Source organism: Leuresthes tenuis, unplaced genomic scaffold (genome assembly GCF_036924035.1).
Source record: "Leuresthes tenuis unplaced genomic scaffold, fLeuTen1.0.hap1 SCAF_20, whole genome shotgun sequence".
Lineage (NCBI taxonomy): Eukaryota > Metazoa > Chordata > Actinopteri > Atheriniformes > Atherinopsidae > Leuresthes > Leuresthes tenuis.
The window spans coordinates 9,127,618-9,148,770 of NW_027325374.1; the positions used below are offsets into that span (position 1 = coordinate 9,127,618).

A 21,153-nucleotide genomic window follows, 5' to 3' on the forward strand; every position below is an offset into this window, starting at 1 on the left:
GCAGTGAGATATGAACTTTGCAGCAGCAGCCTTTTCTATCAGATGGGATGTCAGTTCATTTGCATTTCTACTCTTGGTGACAGTGAGCTTAGAATGTGTCCACTGCTTCCTTGGAGGCTAGTGGAAACATGGCAGACCACTTTGTTGAGGGGAGGCCATAGCTGCTGCAGCTGACAGTTATGTAACCTTTCAGCACATGGATCCCACGGGGCCTGAATGAGATTTTAATTTCCCTGCCTGTGTTTGGAAGGACATTCACAGGGATGCATGCCTAATGTGCTCTCTGCTGTCCTTGGCTCATCTGCTTTGTTCAGGTGTCCGACAGTGATTTTAGTCTGCACTCCACCTGCTTTCCACAAGCTAATCAGATAGGAAACATTCCCTTAGTGTCAGTGTGGCCTTAGACTTTGATTCTCGACACACCAGCTCTTGTGTGTGGGTGCTTTGGAGGAGGGTCTGTCTCCCTGTGCTGCCACCATGCTTTTGATTTTACGAGGGCAAAGTGCTTTGACTGAGAGCCAAGACTTTTACACATGTATATCCACTAACTCTTTGCAACTTCTGATGCACGGTATGTGCTGCTGCCGCCCCCCCCCCGCTGTCCTGAAAAGGGCAGAGGGAGAAAAAAATATATGTCGAATGTATTTTAAGAGTCTGAAACATAAAATGTGGAAAAGCTGAAGGCCTGAAAGCTTTCCTTTAGCAGTGTATACACATTCTTTCAACAGCAGGAAGTGTTCATTCTCATCTGTGGAGGACTAGATGTGATGGAGCTGACAGCAGGACATGGAGACAAGCCTTTACATTTCCTTTAGCTGTCTGCTTCTTGCTTTGACTGACACTATTTACTGCACTCAATAGGGCCATCAGAAAATATTAGGCCAGTGATATGATTGCCAAAGTTTTTGCTTATCAATAGCTTATCAAACGGTAACTATTCGGCAACACAACAAAAGACTGCCCTGCATATCAAGCCCATTCTTACAAACTGATAGTAATGCAGTAATGGGTTAGATGCTCTTATTGTGAGGGCCCTCGGATGAAGGTTCCTGTCTTGGAATAGGCACAGTGTTGTAGAGGGGAATGCCTACTTGCCACTTTTTGCGTTTACTGTCTGGCGCTGGATATGGACATGGGCAAGTGTGTTTGTGTGTCACACACACACTAATCCCTCTGATATGAATGAATGAAGACGGACGAGAAGTTCGGCTCAAATGATGTCAGTCGGGGGTTAACGGTGCTCGTTTTTTAACGCTGTAAAACATCATGCAAACATCTCCTATATAAACATGAAAATCATGCACAAAAATATTTTTGTCATGTTGAGTTAAAGTGAAAAAACGACAAGCTCCAAGTGCTAACTGGGTTGTAATGCTGACATCCTTCTAAGGAATGGTGTTGGAATGATAGTTTTGCTCTCAGTGGGGTCTTCAACAAGTAAACAGAATGATCAGTGGTAATTAGAAACACTTTGCACAGACTTTGCACTATAAATGGTCACTATTAACCTCTAGATTCTTGCATTTACAGAGGTGTGCATACTTTCTTTAATGCTTCTCCAGACCTGCTAAATCTTACATGAACTATCTGCTATCTGTTGCTCCATCTCCACTCGAACACTGTATTGTTTGTGTCCTGAGGGAAATATGGGCAGGAAAATCTTTTTTTTTTTTTTTTTTCTTCGCCTCAAAAACAAAACGAGTGAAAGAACAGTGTCATCGAGTCCTGTCCACTCTCCCCCCCTGCCACTCCTCACCCCTCCGTCGCTGCTTTCTCCTTGTTGCCCAGTCCAAACCATCGGTTGCGTTCGCAGAGGGATTAATGATTTCTGCAACGCCAGCCAACCCATGGAGCGAACGTATCCTCCGAGAGAATGAGGAACAGCTGCTCTCCCCCTGCTTGTGACAGCTTGAGCGGTTGTGTGTGTTTGTGTGAAAGCGACATCTCACCTCTGCACAGGGTCAGAGGTGTTATTCCTGGTCTAAAAGTGGGCCGTGAGGTTTAGGTTTTTGCCTCTCCTAAATGTTAATTCATTCTGTTAAAGTGTCATGAGTTCACAACACGAGTTTTTCTTGTGCGTATGCTTTCTATTAAATTCAGTTCAATTTAATTTACATAGCCCCAAATCATAGATGCCATCTTATAGTACTTAAGTAGTGGGCTTTTTAAGTAGAGGTTCAATCACTGTAACCTCAGAAGCCTGTGGTGCTTAGGCTTTTAATAGAGATAGATTGATTGAATTTAATGGAAGTGTTGATTAAGGGTCCTAAAGCAGTGCGGTTAGGAATGGGTTTTAAGATACGTTGATGGTTTAGATGAAGAAATGGTTGAAGTTGGTGCTGAGAGGTCTATTGGAGAGATGTAGTGTAAATATAAATCTGGTCTCACAGATCTGTGAAACTACTGTACAGAATGTTATGTCATTGGATTGGTGGAATGTTTTTCTTTTTTTTTTTCTCTTTTTCTACAAAGATTTTAATTGTAAAAGAGCTCATGAAGTCATTAATACTGATAAATGAGAGAATACAAGTGGCTACGAGGCTCTTTCATTGATGGTGAACGGTATGTGGCTCTAATTTTCTCATCAGACAACCTCTCCAGGCTTGTGGAACAGTTCTTCCTGTCCAGCATTCTTGGAAGCTACATAAAAGTAGTCATTTGACAATTATACCAAGGAGCCAGCCTTCTACTGCATGATTGACTACCTTCTTGTTCAGAGGGGGGCAACACCGTGGACGGTGAAAGGCAGAAAGGCTGCAACATTATGTGCAAGAAAATCCACTCGTGTGGGTGTTGAATTAAGGTAGCTGCTCTCAATTCTGTCAGAACATGGCACCGAAGTGAAGAGTAATTGAAGCGCTTCCTTTTGTGACACCATTTTCAGATAGAGCATGATTTAATTTTTTGCAGATTAAATCGTGCAAATTCAAGCGTTCGAAAGCCGCCTTTTGAGGGAAATATGTAAATGTTTGGTTTATGTTCTGTATGTCAGAGCAATACCAACAGTGTGTGAGTGAGTGTTTTTATTTACGTCTTCAGAGAAGCCATTTGAGGCCGGAAATTAAATCAAATGCAGGGCTGAGGCTGTCATAACTGTAAGTCACCAACCAGTTTGAGGCCATAAAGGCCACACGGATGATACACAACAATAAGTCAATCTTTTTTGTGTTTTATAATTTAAGTGTGTTCGTAGCTGAGAGTAAAGCTTTTGATAAGTTCTAGCTAAGCTCAAGTTTAATAAGCTTAATAAGCTTGAGTGGAAGATTGCTACCACTCCTCCTCCTCGACCCATGCTTTAGGGGTGTGACAATTAATGGGTGGCGGGGGTGATTAATTTAGGCTGGTATTCATTGTCCTGTGTGTATGTGTGTTTGCCTTTTTGTGAGCCATGTCAGTGACACTTTTTTTTTTTTTTTTTTATCAGTGTGAAATGATTAATGATGATGTCTGGAGGCCAACTGATTGGGCATTAGCTGTTTTGCGTCGTCTAGGGCCCTTAAGGTAACCTTGCAGTGTTGGCGGTGAGGCGGGGGGAACGTGACTTTGCATGTTTTTGTGTTTCTGTGTGTCCTCAATTACTGAGTTGTTGTGATTGGCGAGATGAATCATTTGACTATTTCAGGAGATTGCATTGTCATGTTTATTCTACTTGCGTGCCCATCCTACAGCTATTTTGTTTGCAGAGTAGCACGGATATGTGTGCGCACTGCATACGCTGCAAGAATGGCAGGGCTTTGATATAATCTCCCCAATTGTCTGTTGTCAATTCTGCTGTATATTATTCCTCTCTCTGCTGCAGCTGGGAAAGAGACCGGTTTTGTGCTTGTTGAACAGCAACAGCTGCATCCACTTAAACAGACAACTACCTCTGCACACCTCCCCAGCCCCCCCTCTTCCTCCCCTCTTCCTCCCTCACTCAGTGGTGGGCAGGTCACCCTGAATTATTCATCAGTGCGAAATGAAAAAGCTCATGGATATTGAATATCCTCTCTGAAGTGGTGGCCAACATTGTGTTTTTTTCTTCTTCCAATATCTATTTTTTTTCTTGCTAAAAAGAGTAAAGAGCTGCAGATCTCATTGCCAGGCTATTTCAAAGGTTAACCAATAGCTTTACCTTGTGCACATATTTACTTTTTTCATGGTCTTTGCCCATTGAGGTGGTGGTGTAGAGGGGAGAGAATAGGAATGAGGAAGAGAGGAGATCAATAGAATAGGAATAAAGGTGGTGGAACAGTAATCTGTTCTTGGGGATATTTTTCTCCTGGAAGAACTTACCATATTGTGTGCGGTTGCCGCTGAGATGCAAGCCTTTCTCGTTGCGTCGTTTCCTTCTAGAATGAGTGCACTTTTGGTCAGTTGTGGTGGTCCTCATCGACCGGTTGTCAGCCATTTCCCATGTGGCCCTCTGCGTTTCACCATTGTTTCCCTGTCTTGTCTTTTGTCCTGTGGTTTGATCTGCTGGTCGTGCTGCTGATCATTCCGACCAGTTGCCAGTCATTCAGTTCGGTTTCCAACAAGCACAGCACAGTGTCTCAGAACATTTCCCATGTGGGAACCTTTTAAAATAGGCAGTGGGGATTAGCAGGAAAAATCTTTCAAGCATCAGTGCTCTGTTATGTTTATTCATTTAATTTTTTAGGACATTATGGTCACATCATAGTCTTTCTGTCCCCTAACCCTAACCCATTGGTATCTTTAGTTTTCTGAGTGAATTGGATGCTGATTCCCTTAAAGGAAAGAATTTATAAGATTCTCCTTTATTCACAAGATCAGGTCCTAAGATAAAGAATAAATAAACAAAAAAATTGAAGAGGCAAGCCCCTCTTTCCCTGTTTAGCATGTTGCTCATGCTAATACAGTAAGACATGGAGTAGATTATGTGTTCAGTAATATCTTGGAGAACAGTGCAGCACTGACCCTGCTTTGCTCTCAATAGCCATTATGTTACTACTACCCTGTTTCCTCAGTCATTACAGTCCATTTTCTTTCAATACCAGTTTCTACTTTAGCACAGACAATTACCCAGGAATCCTTTTAAGAGTATTCCCAAGCTGTACAAAGAGCAACTGTTCCTGCAGGAAGGAACCAGGGCTTGAAGTGTCTAACCTTTTCCAAAACTTCTCTTAACAGACACATAATGACTGACAATTGGAGAGAAGAAAGCAATTAGATTTTCCTATGAATAAAACAGTTCAGGTTATGTGTCGTCCGGGAAACATTTTTGAGACTGCGTTTGGTTTTTTTTGCTCTTGGGGACATCCTTTTACGTCCATTTTATTGCTGTTTAGCTTAACACAAACGCACAAGCTGTTGTCATATATGGACATCAGTGTAGAGAGTGTCTGGTATTCAGGTATCGTATCACTTGCCCAAAATGTGAACTACACTTACTGGTAGGTTTCTTGGTATTATTGGTTCTGGGGAAGAGGTCTGTGCTCCGAGAGGAAGTGTGAAATATCATCTGCCATGGTGGAGGGAGGTGGATGAGCAGGTGGGTTGAGTGGGCTGGAGTTTATTTCTGGAGGGCGGGTGGTGTGGGGTTATGATGATGAAAATGGCTGTAACTCTTTAGCAAAGTGAGCTTTAAAAGGCTGTAAGTGGACACCGCATAGTATCCGATGGCTGTCAAGAACCCGCGACCCCAGAGTTTTTAGCGTAATAGGGCACAGCTGGGCTGCAGCTTCGACGGGTTAATAGCCATGTGACAGCTTAGTGGGGTGGGGGGGGCGTGCAGGAGGCATTGTGCACGTTTGTGTATGTTTTTTTTTTTTTCTTCTTCTTCTTACTGGTGCACTCTGTGGCACGCAGAGGCCACACGAGGGAGGGTGGGACTTCATGCTCCGCGCTCTCTGCCAGGCCAGATGGCTCCTGTCACTGAAACAGGAGGAGGAGCGATGGAAGGAAAAGGGGAAGGAGGGAGATCTGAGTCGCCCTTAACGGCACCAGAGTGGCCTGTCCCCAGAGCCACCACATCTGGAGACCACCTGCAGCTGGCTCACCCTGCTTCCTCCACTTTCTCACTGTGTTTTTCCAGATGGGGGAGGTGGTGGTGGTGTTTAGCCAGGCTGTGAGCCTATATTTCTGCAACTTTAGTGTGCCTGTGCTATGGTGGAGGAGGAGGTGCGGGGGGGACGGATGGGAAAAGGAGGAAGAGGAGGTGGCGGCAGCAGTGGTGGCGGTGTTAAAGCATAGCTAAACATCATTTTATTTTATGACTGCGCCAGCCTCTAAGAGTTGTGGGTTCTGTTTGTTATTTTTCTTTCTTCCCCAGTAAAAAGACAGAGTGAAAATGTTCGCTTTTCTTTCCTTTCTTTTTTTCTACAACTGATGCAGAGGCCACAGGGGGGCTGTTCCTGCCTGGAAGATAAAGCTTGCCTCCCCTCTTTGGCTACCCCCAAATAAAATACACTAATTTGCATTCCCATGCTGTAATTTATCCCTCCTCTCTTTCTCTCTCTCTCTCTCTCTTTCCCTTTCACTATCTCTATCCCTCATCCCTACATCTTTTCAGCCCCGGTCCTTGCAGTTCCGCAGGGACTGAGACGTGGGAGGAGAAGAGAAGAGGGGAGTCAGAGAAAACAAAAGCAGAGAGGCAGTGTTGACTTAGGTTTGTTATCTGGACCGCTGCTGAGGGGGGTTTGCATGCGTGTGTGTGTCTGTATACATGTCTGTGAGGTGGTATTTATCCTGGCTTCTACTGCCACTGCAGGTGCTTCTCAGTAGATGAAGCTGACCTTCCTAAATAAATATTTACTGGAAAAGAATTTACACATGCATCACCAAAAAGCTATTTGTTTGCTGCTCATTTTGCTGTTCATCTGAAGAATGCCCCGTCCATCCAGGATTCCTGTGTTGCCACAGTGTAGCACAGTGGTTAGATCTTTAGACAGACTGCCTTCATTTTTTTTTTTTAAATCATACTTACAGTTAATTTATTTAAGTTGCTGAGTGAGCATGCAGAGTTTTTTTTTGCTAAGATGATACTGCATTACTCTTTCTTTATGCATGAGGTGTAAAATGGGTTGAGTTGCCCACAAGGGCATAGCAACGCGTACCTGGCTCTGTGGGAGCTATTTAGCTCAGACTTGCAGAGTATGGCTTATACGTGGGTCAAAGTAAGGTCGGACCGCATTCCTGCCCTAAATGAACCTCTACAGAACTTAGTTGTGCTCACTTCCTCTGAGCAGCTTTTGGTGTTGTTTTGCAACATACAACTGGTGTCCAGTTGTAGCCAAACGTATACGTAAAACCTTTCAAGAGTCCGATTTCTTTCTGGATTAAACAACACAAGCTTCTTTTTTTCTTATTGCGCCTGTAAAAATGGTGTTATTTGGGTTTGGTTTGTGCATTTTTATGGATCGTCTAACATCAACATTCCCTCATTAGGAGAGCAGCAGCATCTCTTATGAAGTAATTGTTAGTTAATGAAATTTCCCCATAAGATATAAAGCTTCAAACAAAACTATTTTTATCCAGTCAAATTTCAAGCATGACTAACATTTCTCCCCTTTAATCTAAATATGGTCACTTCTGGCTCACAGACTTCAAACTTAAGGCTTCAGAGCCGTTCACAAACCAGTGGGGGATAAACTGCGTACTTCTTTTACATGTTTTGATTTTGATGGATTTTTTGGAATTCTATTTTTTTGAAAAACTAGAAAAAAATTTTTTATTGCATATTGGATGAAAAATCCTATTTGAAGGTTGAACTGCTTTTCCAATTAAATTTCTACAGGTGCTGCACAGTCCTGACGTTCTGGCCGATTAAATCGGATTTCAGTGTCTTTCGTGACACGCAGCGACAACATTAAATCCCGTCTCCAGTCCAAACCGCTGGGAGCAATGTTGGCTATTGCAGCATGCTTTGAAGAGCAAAATAGAGAACAGCAGTCTGTGGACAGATGCTGATGAATTGTCTGCTGGGCAATCTGGAGGAAGCTACATCACAGGTGTAGTTATGTAGTGGCATTATAACCCCAGCTCCCCATGCAGATAGTTTTGGATGTAACACCCACATCGGATCTGATCACTCGCAGTTTGCGGTAAAACAGCTGGTTTAACCAGATTAATCTGCAGTCAGGTAAAGCAAGAAAGCAAGAAAAAACTACTGCAAAAGCAGGGGTATTCTCTAGGGTATATTGCTGCTGTGCAGAGCTCTTTTTGACCCAAGTCCAGCATCTGAAATGAACCCCTGAACCTCCGGTTATAATGCGGTGAGCTGAGGCCTCGTCTCCAAGCGGCAGGTTGGCTCGTTCTACCACTTGCTTTCTTAAAATCCCTTTAGTGCTTTAGGGGGATTTAACAGGCCTCTACATCCAGCTTCCTCTCAGCAGCCAAGTCCCAGCACTTACAGGAAAAGGGCATATACAGTATAATTAGGCTGGTTGAAGAAGAGGGCTTCCTCTTGACGGTAAATCCACAGGGACTGTAAGGAGGCTCGGGCCATTTGTTGGGTCTTCCAGAGCGTGACCGCTGCTCTTGATGTTTCACTATGCCAAGGGTCAGGGCTTAAAGAAGGCATGTAGCTGGAGGGAGACTGAAGTCTGAACTCCAAATTTGAAGTAATAAATGCATTAGTATGCTTGGAAAGGGAAATCATATTTAAAGAAAAGAGGGTCGATACATCTGGCTGTATTTGCAGATTTTTAAAGGCTGTTCTTTATAAATGCTGGTAATTCATAAAGAATGATGCACAAATGTTTTTACATCATTTTTCAGGCCAAAGAAGCACCCAAGAAAGGGCTGGTCAGAAGAGGAAGAGGATGTTTCAAGAAAAGAAAGGAAATTGCAATTAGATTTCAAATAGAATTTATCAAATCTCACTTTCAAGCTTTTATGAAACCGAATATTTTTTCTGTTTAAGTTGTTTTTCCACCATTTTGACTAAACACTAATGAATTTAAAGAATTTGAGCAAGCTCAGGCAATTAGATTGTTTTGTTTCAGGTCGTAAGAGGACAATGGTTTCCACACAAGATTATGCTGTACTGATTGTGTACATAAGCCCTAACGTTTGGGCTTAGAGGGGCGGTTGTGGTTGTTCAATTTGGCAACGGTGTCTGAGGGATGAACAGATGCAGAGTCAGTCCTGGTTTAGACCCAAGTCTGGCTGCCCTTCATCTGAAAAAAAGTGTTTGTGGTGAGGTGGCCTGCTGTGCCAATCTGTTCTCATTAGTGTTTAGTGGACCTCTCCAAACATGTAACGACATGTTCGTCAACTGCTGGACTAGGGAGCGGGTAGCTGTTTGTTTACACTGGCTGCATGTTACCCATCCCATCTGTGAAGCCAGCTCCTCCACTCACACTCAGATTTTTACAGATCTTTTGAAAGGGACAAAGCAAAAATCCAAAACCCCATAACGTGTAGCCTTATGATTAAGACCAATAAACAGTTTTTCTTAAATGCAGATCTGAAGAAAGAAGAAGTAAACCTTTAGGCTCCACAAATATCCATATCACCTTCTCTCCTCTGCCTGCCCTCAGTCAGCTCAAACGTGATTGGTCAATGGCACTTGGACTACAAACGCATCACAAACCAGGAACCAGGAAGATTTCAGGAACAAACATCCTGACAATTTCCTGCAGATTCTCCATATTATTTAGCAGATTTCCAATGTGCCTGTCAAATCAACCTTTAAGCTTTCTGGCAGCGCTTCGCTGTACTGAGGTTGCTGCAAAGAGATTCAGGAAAAAGAACTTCTGCTCTGCCATTCAACCCCTACAAAAACCTTAGATTACTCCTCAGTCATTTATGTTATTAAATGTGGTTATTTACCCGTGATTTACTTTGGAATAGCTGAATTAAAAGACTGTCTGTGCAAAAAAACAACCTGAACTAAAACTACTCGTGGAAAGAGCAGTAATGTGGGGTGATGTCTGTTTATTTTGGAGCTTTATATAGTTTGACTGGGTGAGCTGACATCATACAAACATCATTCACACAAATCTGCAATGTTCTTTGATTCTCCCCTACCTCTCCTTTTCTTCTCAAATTATCCCCAAACACACAGAATGGAGGCTGTGATCTGCCACAGCTCATTTCAGCGTATTGCGGTCAGTCCTCTCCCTCTCCTGCACTTTCTCTAATGTTATTGAAGACAGAAAGATCAGAGGGGCAACCGTATCCCCACGCTCCATCAAAAGTCTGTGCGTGTGTCTGGCCGGCTGGCAGGAAGTTGGTTGCTGCTGCCTTTGATGGTCACACTCCCTCAGATGTGTCATTGCTGCAGACGGTGGCTCAGATGACATGCCATGTCTCTGCTGAGGAAAAGCAGCCATACTCACCTAAATACACACGTGCCTAAAAGCACACATGAAGAGACTATACATCACTATTCAACACAAGTGACTTCACACCAGGTTGGATGCTTCCATTCATCCTGTGAGCAGAAACTGCACGGGGCTGTTCCACCTTTCCAATAATCACTTCTGGCGTGTGACCATGCCAAACTCTTTGTGTATCGGTCGCGCTTGTCATGCAGCTGACGAGGTGTGTGTGTGTGTGTGTGCGCTCCGGGCTCGCAGCAGAGTTGCAGGGAGGCTCTGGTTGCTTTGTTATTCTAAATGGAGTGTTTTCAGCCACTCGTCCTCGCAGTCATTCAGCAGAGCGATCTGTCAGTGGGCGCCCCTCCCTCCTCTTCTCTCCGGGGACCAAACTGTGAACTTAACACACTCGGCTCTGATGACTTCCCTGATGGCGCGAGAAACAGCCAACTCCACAGCTGTAATGTTATTGCTGGAGCGGGTTGAATGTTGCATTGTTCTTGTGGTTTACAGTGTGTGGCTGTGTTTTAGTGTGGATGTGTGTGTTACATTTTTAGGGGGAGGGAGGATACTGTGAGTGTGTATGTCACTCCAGCTCCAATCTCTTCCTAGTAACCCAAAAATTGTCAGGGTGGGGTGAGTTTCTGAGTGGGTTCGTGTGTGTGTTTGGGGATAGAGGAGTCCTGTTGTACATGAAAGTGGGAATAAGAGCGGAGGAAACCAAATAATTAGGAGGGAAAGGGAGGTGAGACGAGAGAGTTTGTGTTTGAGAGTGTGGGGCGGTGGGGGAAGGCGTTCTCAAAACACAGAGGAGTCCAGATCAGAAATAAAACATAGAAAAGGGGAGAAGAAGCAGGAGGAGGAGGGAAAAAGGGAGGAGGGGTTGTGCTCGAGTGTGTTATGTGTGCGGATCTTATGAAGTGATCGCAGCCGGGGAGTAAATTGCGTGAGCCCAGAGAGCACAGCGCCGCATGTTCAAGCTGGCACTTTTGATTTAGACAGGATTTTCTTTTGTTTTTTGTTTTTTTTTCTCTCTTCGGCGAGATTTTTTTTTTCTCCTCCGTTTCATTAGCAGCTAAGACAAAGGCAGGAGAAAAGGGCAAAAAAAAAGAGAGGACGCTCAGTGAATAGATGCTGCGCAGCTGACAGGAGAGGAAGCAGCGCAGAGTTTCCAGCCATCGCGTTCCCCGACTGCAGGCTTTTTCTTCTTGGGAGATTTAAAAAAAAAAAAAAAAAAAGGGACAAAAGCCTCCCCCCCCCCTCCTTCTCCATCCCACCACCATCCGATCGCCGGCACCATCCTCCTAGTATGTGTGCGTATGTGTGTGCGTGTGCATAAAGACGCCGCAAGTGTATGGTGCTGAGCCCTGGAAGGCATGGACTAAAAGATGATGCAGCCTGGGGCTTAGTGTGAGCTTGCACCGCAAAAGCCCCTTCCCTTCACCAACAGATCGAGAGGAGAGACTCCGGGGGAGGGGGGAGGGGGGGTTGAAGCAGAGGAGGAGGAGGAAGTGAAGAAGAGAAGAGGTGTTGGGGGGGATACCCTCCTTGGATTATTGCAGAGGCTCTTTCTCTTTCCTTTTTTTGTTGCTCTTTTTGACCCCCCCCTACTTGCCCCAGTCATCTTCTGTTTTTGCTGCGATGCGCCGGCTTTAAGCCTTTTAAGAATGTGGAGGCAACATTTTCCAGGCAAGCAGCATGTTTCCTGTTTTCTTTTCTGGATGTCTAATAAAGTCTGGCATGTGGGAGAGATGGGGGGGTGGATAAGAGGAGGGGAGAAGTTTGTGTTGTGTGAGTTGTGGCCAGTGAGGTAGCTGTCTGGCGTTGTCCTGTTGAGGTCTGCCCGCCTCACCCTGCAACACCTGGCTCACTTGGTTTTGCTCCCTCTGTGGTCTTGTGTGCTTTGTAGTTCGGGGCAACATCAAGGAAAAAGAGCAGGAAAGGAGTAGAACTGGAGGTCCGGCCGTGGCCGTGCCATGGAGGCTGTTCACACTTGCTTTTGTCCCGTGCTAGAATGCGGGCCCTGGCTCACCAGCACTCACACAGGGTACCATTTAAAACATGTGTGCGCTCCTTTACTTGGCAGGGGATGGATTGGTGTGGCGGGCTGCCGGGTGGTGTCAGGGGTGGGGCACTGGCAGCACCAGGACAAGTGGCCTTTGTATGCTACTTTTGGGGAAGTGAAGGGAGGGACTGGCAGGGAGGAGGCTGCCAACAAAGGGTGCTTATACCCGTTCTCCTCTCCCGCTTCGCCCCCTCCTTTTCAGCCACTACGACTCATACAGTGACCTCGCACTGTCACAGGCTGATGAAGGGTTTGTGTGTGGGTGTTAGAATCAGGAACGTCAGAGAAATGTGAAATGGAAGGAAACTCCAGCGAGGGAAAACAAAGTGTTGTTTGACTTTATGCCACATCAGCGCATTATGCCAAGCTTCTGCTTTACCCAACAGTTAAGCTTCTGGCACGTTGCCAAGGTTCTGTGTCGGTTCCTATTCATTTGTTGCCACATGCATACACGTGCGTTCCTGTTGTATGCATGCTCTCATGCAGATCTTCCTTTGCCTTTGCAGCTTGTGTCTCCATAAGAACATTCATGCGAAACGCAACCGTTACATAGTAAAAAAATCTCTTTTTCTATTGTTATTGGGTGCATGCAACTGGAAAGTCCAGTTTGTTGGTTCTGCTGACCAGCAAAATCACAGTTTCCCAGTGAATGAAGGGTGACGTCAGAAGGTCTTTTTTTTTATTTTTTTCCTCATTGGTCGAGCACAAATACTAGTAAGAACGTTAGCCAGATGACAGCCAAGTTTCTGCTTGGCCTTTGGGGAAGTTACAAGAGGATTTTCTTAATAAGCAGCAGCTGATACATTTACTGCTTGTTACTTTTGCTGCATCTAAATCCCAAAAGGGGCATGCAGTGAGGAATTGATATGAGAAACCTCTGACCCGAATGTTTTCGAGATTTATTTTTGCAAAGAAGACAATATAATTGATTTTTCTATTTTCAATATGCGGCTGAATCAAAAGTGAAATCCAAGTCTTAAATAACCAGAGCTGAAAGTGATGTTTGTTCACATCATTTGCGGTCTATATTTCATTTGTTTAGATTTATTATTGCTGCTCATTATATCAGTAAGTAAGGTTTCAGCTATTTTGCGAACACGGAGATCTACCCAAACTTTACATACCACCTGGAAATGACTTGCACATTAACCCATCACCTAAAGGCAGCCCCCTGGTGTTCGACTGGCTGCCTGTATGAAGCGGGGAGGGGATGTGGGTTATGTTTGAGCACGGCGGCGCTCAGGGTGAACCAGTGGACGGCCGTAACTGTTGGTGGTCAGCAGCAGCAGCCCATGTTATCAAGACGGAGCCACCTGCAAACAGCAGCTTGGGGTTGCTAGGCAACCGTTGGCAGCAGGTGATGATAGTGTGGTGGAGTGGCTCGTCTTGTCTCCCATTACCACGTTTCTGTCGCTCTTATCTTCTCTCCTGTCCTCCACTCATTTTCTTTTCTCCACTTCTGACCACATCACATTTCTCATTTTCCCCGCCCCCCCTCTGGTCCCTCACCCCCCTTGTCGGAGGCAACTTAACACCAGCAGTAGAGGCCAGTGGTAGGAAGAGGCTTCCAGCTCCCTCCACCACATAATGGAAACTCTGGCCTCATCTCCCAGTGCTGCTCTGCTGTATCCTGCTGCCAGACTCTGACTAAGTGTTTGCTGGCTGAGGAACCACAGCCTCCAGCCTGGGCAGAAGTAATTGTCTACAGGAATGATTAGATTTAAAGCATTGAGCAGTGAGATTGAGTGGAATAAAGGTGGAAAAGGCTGATCTCACAATTTCTTGCTGCCTAGATAAATTGGTCTTAAGCCCTCTCACAGCAGGCCTAGTTTTCCAAAATACTTTTCATTGTGACCCAGTTCTCATTTTTGATAAGTGGTGTGCTCTCTAATTGAGTAAAACGTTCTATTTTCACACTGCTCGCTTAGGTCACCGCATTTTCATGCGGGGATTTGAAATGATTTTAACTACGGATGTCATTTTAAAAAAAAATCATTTCAATCTTGAGACCCACATGATGAATCCTCCTTCGGTCCGGAAGTCCTTATGTTCCTTTATTCCATTGTTAGAGCATATCTGTCATGAAAGTGTGATTTGAAGTCATTCTTACAGAATTATTTTATACAGTGAAAGAGGGAGAGGCAGTTGTCTTATAAGGACATGAATGATGACTGATGCGCACAAAACGATCAGTTTGGACAAGCTCAGAACAATTATTTAATGACTCAGTTAATAATTGAGTGTAGGGTGGAGTTTATCTCATATTATTTGTCATATTAAATAAGCAAACATCACTACAAGCTCTGCTTACTTTGTTGGAGTGTTGATTTGTCTCTGACACGATGTAGCCCATGCAATTAATTAATTTTGGGGGGGAAAAAAATAATTTGAAGACTAATCACCAGTGAGGAGAATCATTAGTTGCAGCTCCAGATCTGACAGAGAATATCATTACACAGACGCAGCAGGGGCTGCGTATATGTGTGAATGTGTGTTGCTTTGGCAGGTAAACCCACAATTGCATCTGCCTCCCTTAGTGAAAATTAACTCGCACACAATCATCTCATAAAGAGACACACGTACATACATGTTAGCAGCCTGGCAACAGTTTAGCAACAAGCAGAGGAAGCGAGAAGATGGACGAACGGGAGGAAATGAGGGGGATTAATTATGGCAGGAGGGAAAGTAAGAGCACTCTGCCATGACTCTTATAAACGCTGCAATGCTCTGCCCTCAGCGAGCACATTTGTTGACATTTAATGCACCGTGTCCGAGTTTGCCCTCCTCTCCTTTCTCCTGCATTTATGGTTCGGTTTGAATTTCTGGTTGTTTGTCACGAGGTGGCCAGCGGCAGCACAGGCGCCTGCACAGAACAAGGCAGACCTGCTGACAAACTGCCGTCTTATTTCCACACGCACATTCTGACAAGGTGTTGAAACAAGGAGGCTGTAACAGCGAAAGTAAAAAGCCCACAGATCATATTGGGTTTGGAACCACCCAAAGAGTTCAAATCCCAAACTGAGATTAAAGATCAACAAATCTGAAGGCGACAATAAATCCCAATTGTGAGAAATCTGCTGACTGCTTAATGGCACAAAATCTAGTGCCATTTAGTTCATAGAGAGGGTGAAGAGTTCACAGGGATGTGGGGTTCTCACAGGACTAAGATGCTTTGATAGAATATGATATTTTGTGGTAGATTAAACTACCAAACAGTGTATAAAGAGGTTAATTAACTCAACCTTAAACATTGTAAAAGGGTAAATGTTTGACAGTGTTGTAACAAAGGACAATATATAGATTTTACTCTGAGCTGTTCGATGCTGCAATGATCTAATAATAATTGGTCATGTTAAAGATAGTTTTTCAACAAGCAATTAATAGAACTACTAGGTCAAGGTTTTAACTTGCACAAAGCTGTGCATATCGGTTGAGATTTCAGTACTTTTTCCATCTTAAACCTGTATTCAAGTCTTTTGAAAAATAATGTTGATGCTTGCTGCAGCTTAATGACTGAGATTTTTCACAGGTGTAGCACCAAATTCTGTAACCCGTCAGATTCATTGACCTGTTGTAATCTTTAGATATTACAGAAAGGGTCCCAAATGTGGATAGATATAAATGCATATGCTTTGGTCTATATTGAGTTAACGGTTTTCCATTTTTTTCGTCCAACAAACCAAAAGTTTTGCGGAGAACTTGGTAGATTTTTTTTTTGTAACTGCTGTTCCATCGCTGTGTGGAAAAGGATAAAAGCAAAAAATATGGTAAAAATGTTGGAAGTAGCTGTAACTCTACTGCGATGAGTTATCCGATTTGTCTCGTCTTTGAAAATGACCCTGAGCCAGTTAAGGCGACATTATCTTTCAGATGGCACAGATCATTCTAATGGATTAGAAGTGTTTTAGTAAGCTCATTTTAAAAGAGACCAACTTTTTCTGCTGCGGTCACGTGATTGTTGGCCATTTTTGTGTGGACTGCTCACATGCACCACCTGCTGGTCGTTAGTGAAATTGCACTACAAGATTCAGATGAAGTTAGTCACCCCGTGGCATTAATGTGCCACTTGAGCTCCCTTACATCTGTATGTTGGTAGTAATTTTTTAAAGCTCTTTCACACAAAACTTTAAGTGTCTAAATGACACGTAGTTAACGCCTGCTTCACTGTGATCGTTTTTTTAAATGCTGGATCTAAATGCACATACATTTCTGACCTGTAAATCATGAGTTTTACAGCTATCACTCCCAATGATTAATTTTTTCTCTTTCCACTTTAATAAGGTGATGTGTGAAATTGCTGCATGCAGCACGTATAAGCGCATGAAATTCTATTCTGCATAATTACAGACTATTTTCAATGCACAAACCACAGGCATGCTGTCAAGAGTTGGCGCGGAGAGGACAGGTGCTGATAAGGGTGTCATGAATGCATCACTTATCAGACACGCGTGTGGTGGTGTTGTGAAGCTGACAGGCCCTGTGATTCTGGCTGAGACTGGTTTGATATACATGCTGTCAGTTTACCATGAGGGGAGTGTTGGCTGTCACCTCCCTGCTTCCCCTGCCTGAATACATCATCTTCTCTCCATCAAAATCAGCAGAGGGAAAATCAGTCTGTCACACAGGAGGACGCGCACACGCACACACACACAACTGCACGCTTGAGCTGGTGGAAAGGCAGAGCGGCAGAAAAAGAGGGAAAATAATAGGAAAGGAAGAGAAGGAGTGACAGTCGAGGTGAAGGAGTGACAGAGAGAGGAGGGGCGGAGATTACTAAAAGACAGCTGAGGAATGATCGCCGAGGTCGAGAGGAAATTTACGTGAAAGGGGAGATAAAGGAGTCTGATATGCAGCGGACAAACCGAGCTAGACATCAGCAGAAAAGAGGAGCTGTCAGAAGATCGTATCACACAGGGAGAGATCCACCAAAATACAACACAGCAGACGATGCCATAAAATGTAACAGAGGAAGAGTCTGCAAGAGGGAGATTTAAAGAGTAAGAGACTGAGAGGTCAGGGAGAGACAGAGAAATCCAGTGGATGATTCATGGAGTTCAGCCAATCTAACTTGTGCCTGAGGGTTTGATGCAGCCTGCCAACAGCTCTTCTCCCCTACTGCTTTAACTACAGCTTCTCTCACCTACACACACTGCTGTCTATAACCATTAGATACAAGTATGCGCTCCTTTGATCCATAGCAGCTGGGACTTTTTTTTCCCCTGTAAGTCAGAGAGTGGTTTAATCAATATTTTTGATATTACCTTTGAATTAAATCATTGTGATGTGAATGGGTTTGCTTGAAGCGCTTGTATTGATGAGCTCTGCTACCCTTCTGCTTAGGTCATTATTTTTGATTTTACTGTCCATTTACAAAGTGAGTCTGAGTGAATGAGCCCAGTTTAAAGACTCCCTCACAGTGAAAGGCAAAGGTTTGGGTAGCCTTACTCAAAATGTCGGTTTCTGTGCTAAAGATGGAGCATGGCTTTCAACAATTAAAAAAAGATTAGTGTTATTTGTGTTTTACAAACACTGTTACCTCAGTTTGTAAAAGCAAATTACCTCCAGGGCGATTTGACTCCAGAGTGGTGTTGCACTTCCACTTTGCAGTCACACTTCCACAGATATGACCTTCACTGAAGTGTCGTCAGAACAAAACCTTCACTGCTGCCAAATCCAGTCAGACTGATTAAAGCACGTTCAGGCTTTCATGCTTTGGGCTTATATGGCAGCCATTGATACAGGGGAAATTTCACTGGCAGAGGGAAGATGATTACTACAATGATATGAAACATGCATTCCACTACCTCTAAGAGGTGCAGACGGAAGTTTTTTCACTACCCCAAAAAAAAAAATGCAGCGTGTTAAGCGTAGTCCAAGAACTTAAAGCTTCTTTTTTTTTTTTTCAGGAAGAATAAGTGACTAAAATGAGTCTTTGCTGGCTGTTTTAAAAGTCCTGCAAGTTGCGTTACTTGCCAAAGGAGGCGTAGATAAGCTCTGGCCATGCAAGGTGACCATACTTTTGCTTGAGGATTCTTTTTTTTTCTTTTTTAATTTTAAAAATAAATAAATTGGGCATCCTAAGAATGTGAGAAACATTTGTTTTCCAAGTAAAATCTTATTTAAATCCACTATCAGATCGATGGAGGCTACTCTGTGGTGCTTGGCCTCGTTATTAAAGCGATTAGTTTGTCCAATACAGTTTTTTTTTTTTCTCTTAACAATTAACTCAGACAGACATGAACTGTTCGGGGTAAGTTCTCAGCTGTTCCTGCCTGATCTTTACCACCGCTGATATGCAACAAGCTGTCACCTGCAGATGTGGCACAGACGGCCCGGTTGCCATGCCTCACCTGAACCGCCTCGCCTGTGTTGAACGGGGAGTGTGATAGCGAGTGTGAAGCGATTGATGGAGGTGGGTTATCTGCGTGTCGGGGAGAAAACATCTCAGCAGTCCAACAGAGGGTTACGGATGTTTGTGCCTCCGACCTCGACTCTCGCCGCAGATGCCAGCGATGCCAAAAATAAAGTGCATTAAATATGGTGGCCAAAGCCTGCTAAGTGATCACCATGACAACAGGCGGAAGGCGCAGGGAGACGATACCTCTGCTATGTTATCCACCCAGCCTGCCTGAGGAGGCAGCGCTGTTGGACTGCTGGCTCTCTGTCAGCTCGCTTTTCTCTCTATCTCTCCTGTTGCTGTATGTCCTCATTCTTTCCTTTCATCCACTTCTTCTTCTTCTTCTTCTTTTGCATCTCCTGGGAGATCTTAAGGCCAGCAGGCACTCTTTAGTCTGTTAGAAAGTATGCTTCTTTTACATTTGAGTTTATTTTCCTGCTTTGCAACAACCACACACAGCTCCCTCAGTGTCAGACCTCCTAATCTCACCTTTATCTGCCCTAATCAGCCTTCTCTGATGTAATCCCAACAAGCATGGACCTAATGAGCCTTCCTCCACATCCCCTCCGCTTTACCTTTCTCCACCCTGCTCCTTATCAGGACTATGGAGTCTTACGTCATTGTAATCTTGGGGATAACTTTAAGAGCACACAGATGCACGTACGCTTGCACATGGACTGAGTGAGGTCACATATAAGAGTCCAGATCCAGACCCTGGCAGCAAGACAATGAGATAAGAGAGGTGATGTCATAAAAAAGAGCTTACTGTTGTAGGTATTGACACACTTTTATCAACTGTGGATCTGTTGAAGCTGACAAAACATGCTAACTATGCGTAATAATCATGAGTGGCTCAGTGTTGGTTCTGCTGTAGGGAGCAGTTACTCTGCCTCTCAGGTCCATCCATCCACAGTCCAACTTCTGAGCTGTTCAGAAGCAGCATGCATATTTAAGCTCCTAACTTGTTATCTTTGGATAAAGCAGGGCTGGTAATTGTCTGTCTTCTCAGTGCCATGTGCGAGAAGGTCGACCCACCGGTGAGTTCAGCTCGTCTCGGCTCTCTTCGTTCCAAGTGAGAAAAGTGGCGAGCGGAGACGGGAAGTGTGGTGTAGCGCCGATGTGAATTGGCTGCGGCTTTGTTTCAGGCTCGTAGCGTTTTCTTTAACACTCTTCATTTCAGTGATACATTGCTCTTTAGAGGCAGAGCAGCAGTGAAACTCATTTCAGAGGGTGTATTCGCGGTGTTTCTCCCCCTCCTGCTCTGCAGCTGCTGTTTCCACCAGCGTTGAAACAGACGTCGGAGCCTCACAGAGAAATAAATGTCCCTGTCCGTGTGCAGTTGTTATATGGACACCCAAAGGAATACATCTTCCTCCTAATATGATCAAGTGCATGCAGTATATAATATAGTTATATTCTGCGTGTGTTTGTGGGTGAAGCAGGTGGTTGGGAGCCATACGTCTGACAGTGTTCCAGTCAGTCTAATCCAGTCTTGAGTCGGGGCATTGATTTATTGAGCAGAGCTTGTTAGCTCAGTTTAGCCCTGCTTCCCACTACATTTTAATCAGTCCATTTGCACGTATGGACACACATTGTCATCAGAGCTTTTTATTTTTCAAGGCCAGAGTGATTGGTTTAATCCAGTGTGCATTTTCAATTTTGTGTAATTTGTCTCTTTGTGTTAATATTGTGCATTTATCGGGTTTTTTTTGTTTTTTTTCATGAACACAACAATAATCTAAAAGTGAATTGACAAATCCAGTAACGAGCGCCTCATGTGTCCCTTCAGGTATTCGGCCCCAAATCATGAACGGGCCAATGCACCCGCGTCCGCTGGTGGCGCTGCTGGACGGGCGCGATTGCACCGTGGAGATGCCCATCTTGAAAGACTTGGCGACCGTCGCCTTTTGTGACGCCCAGTCCACACAGGAGATCCACGAGAAGGTAGAAAAACACCGGAGCGCACGCACACACCCAAGCACACACACACGCACGCTCCACATCAGAGTAGCCTGAAGTTTACAGAGAGGTGGGACATGCCTCCTGCCACCGTCCGCCTCTATCACAGCGCTGATATGTGAAGCTCTTATATATTGACTTCATGCACACTTGGCGGTTAGAATATAGTGGCTTCATTATAATTTAATGTCACTTTATGGCACAAAGCGTGATGCCTGTCTGTAGTGCCATTGTTCTAATAGAGAGTCTTGTATGGCGAGGATGCAGTGTAATTACATTGGCTTGTAGAGTCTCTTTATTGCTTTTTATGCAGCGCTTCAGCTGGAAAACAATATATGTCTACAGAGATGGGTATCGCCCAGGTGCTATCTCTCCATCTGAAGACGGAGTGAGAGCTGCTGCATCTTTTCTTTCGCCGTCTTTATGAAAATTGGACATATTAAAAAAAGAAGCATTTGCATAGAGATCAA

General features: G+C 44.2%; 1 protein-coding gene across 5 annotated transcripts in view; it reads left to right on the forward strand.

Moving 5' to 3' along the window:
• The window catches only part of ctbp2l (C-terminal binding protein 2, like), a 92,557-nt gene that overhangs the window by 55,739 nt on the left and 15,665 nt on the right, over window positions 1-21,153 (forward strand). For 3 of the 5 annotated variants that reach the window (XM_072372981.1, XM_072372979.1, XM_072372977.1), the window contains one exon: window positions 20,514-20,668. In XM_072372981.1, coding sequence (XP_072229082.1) covers window positions 20,514-20,668 — 155 coding nt within the window. Of the gene's footprint in view, window positions 1-6,511; window positions 6,608-11,118; window positions 11,952-20,513; window positions 20,669-21,153 lie in introns of those variants that run through there. The other 2 variants (XM_072372978.1, XM_072372980.1) reach the window with 2 other exon arrangements.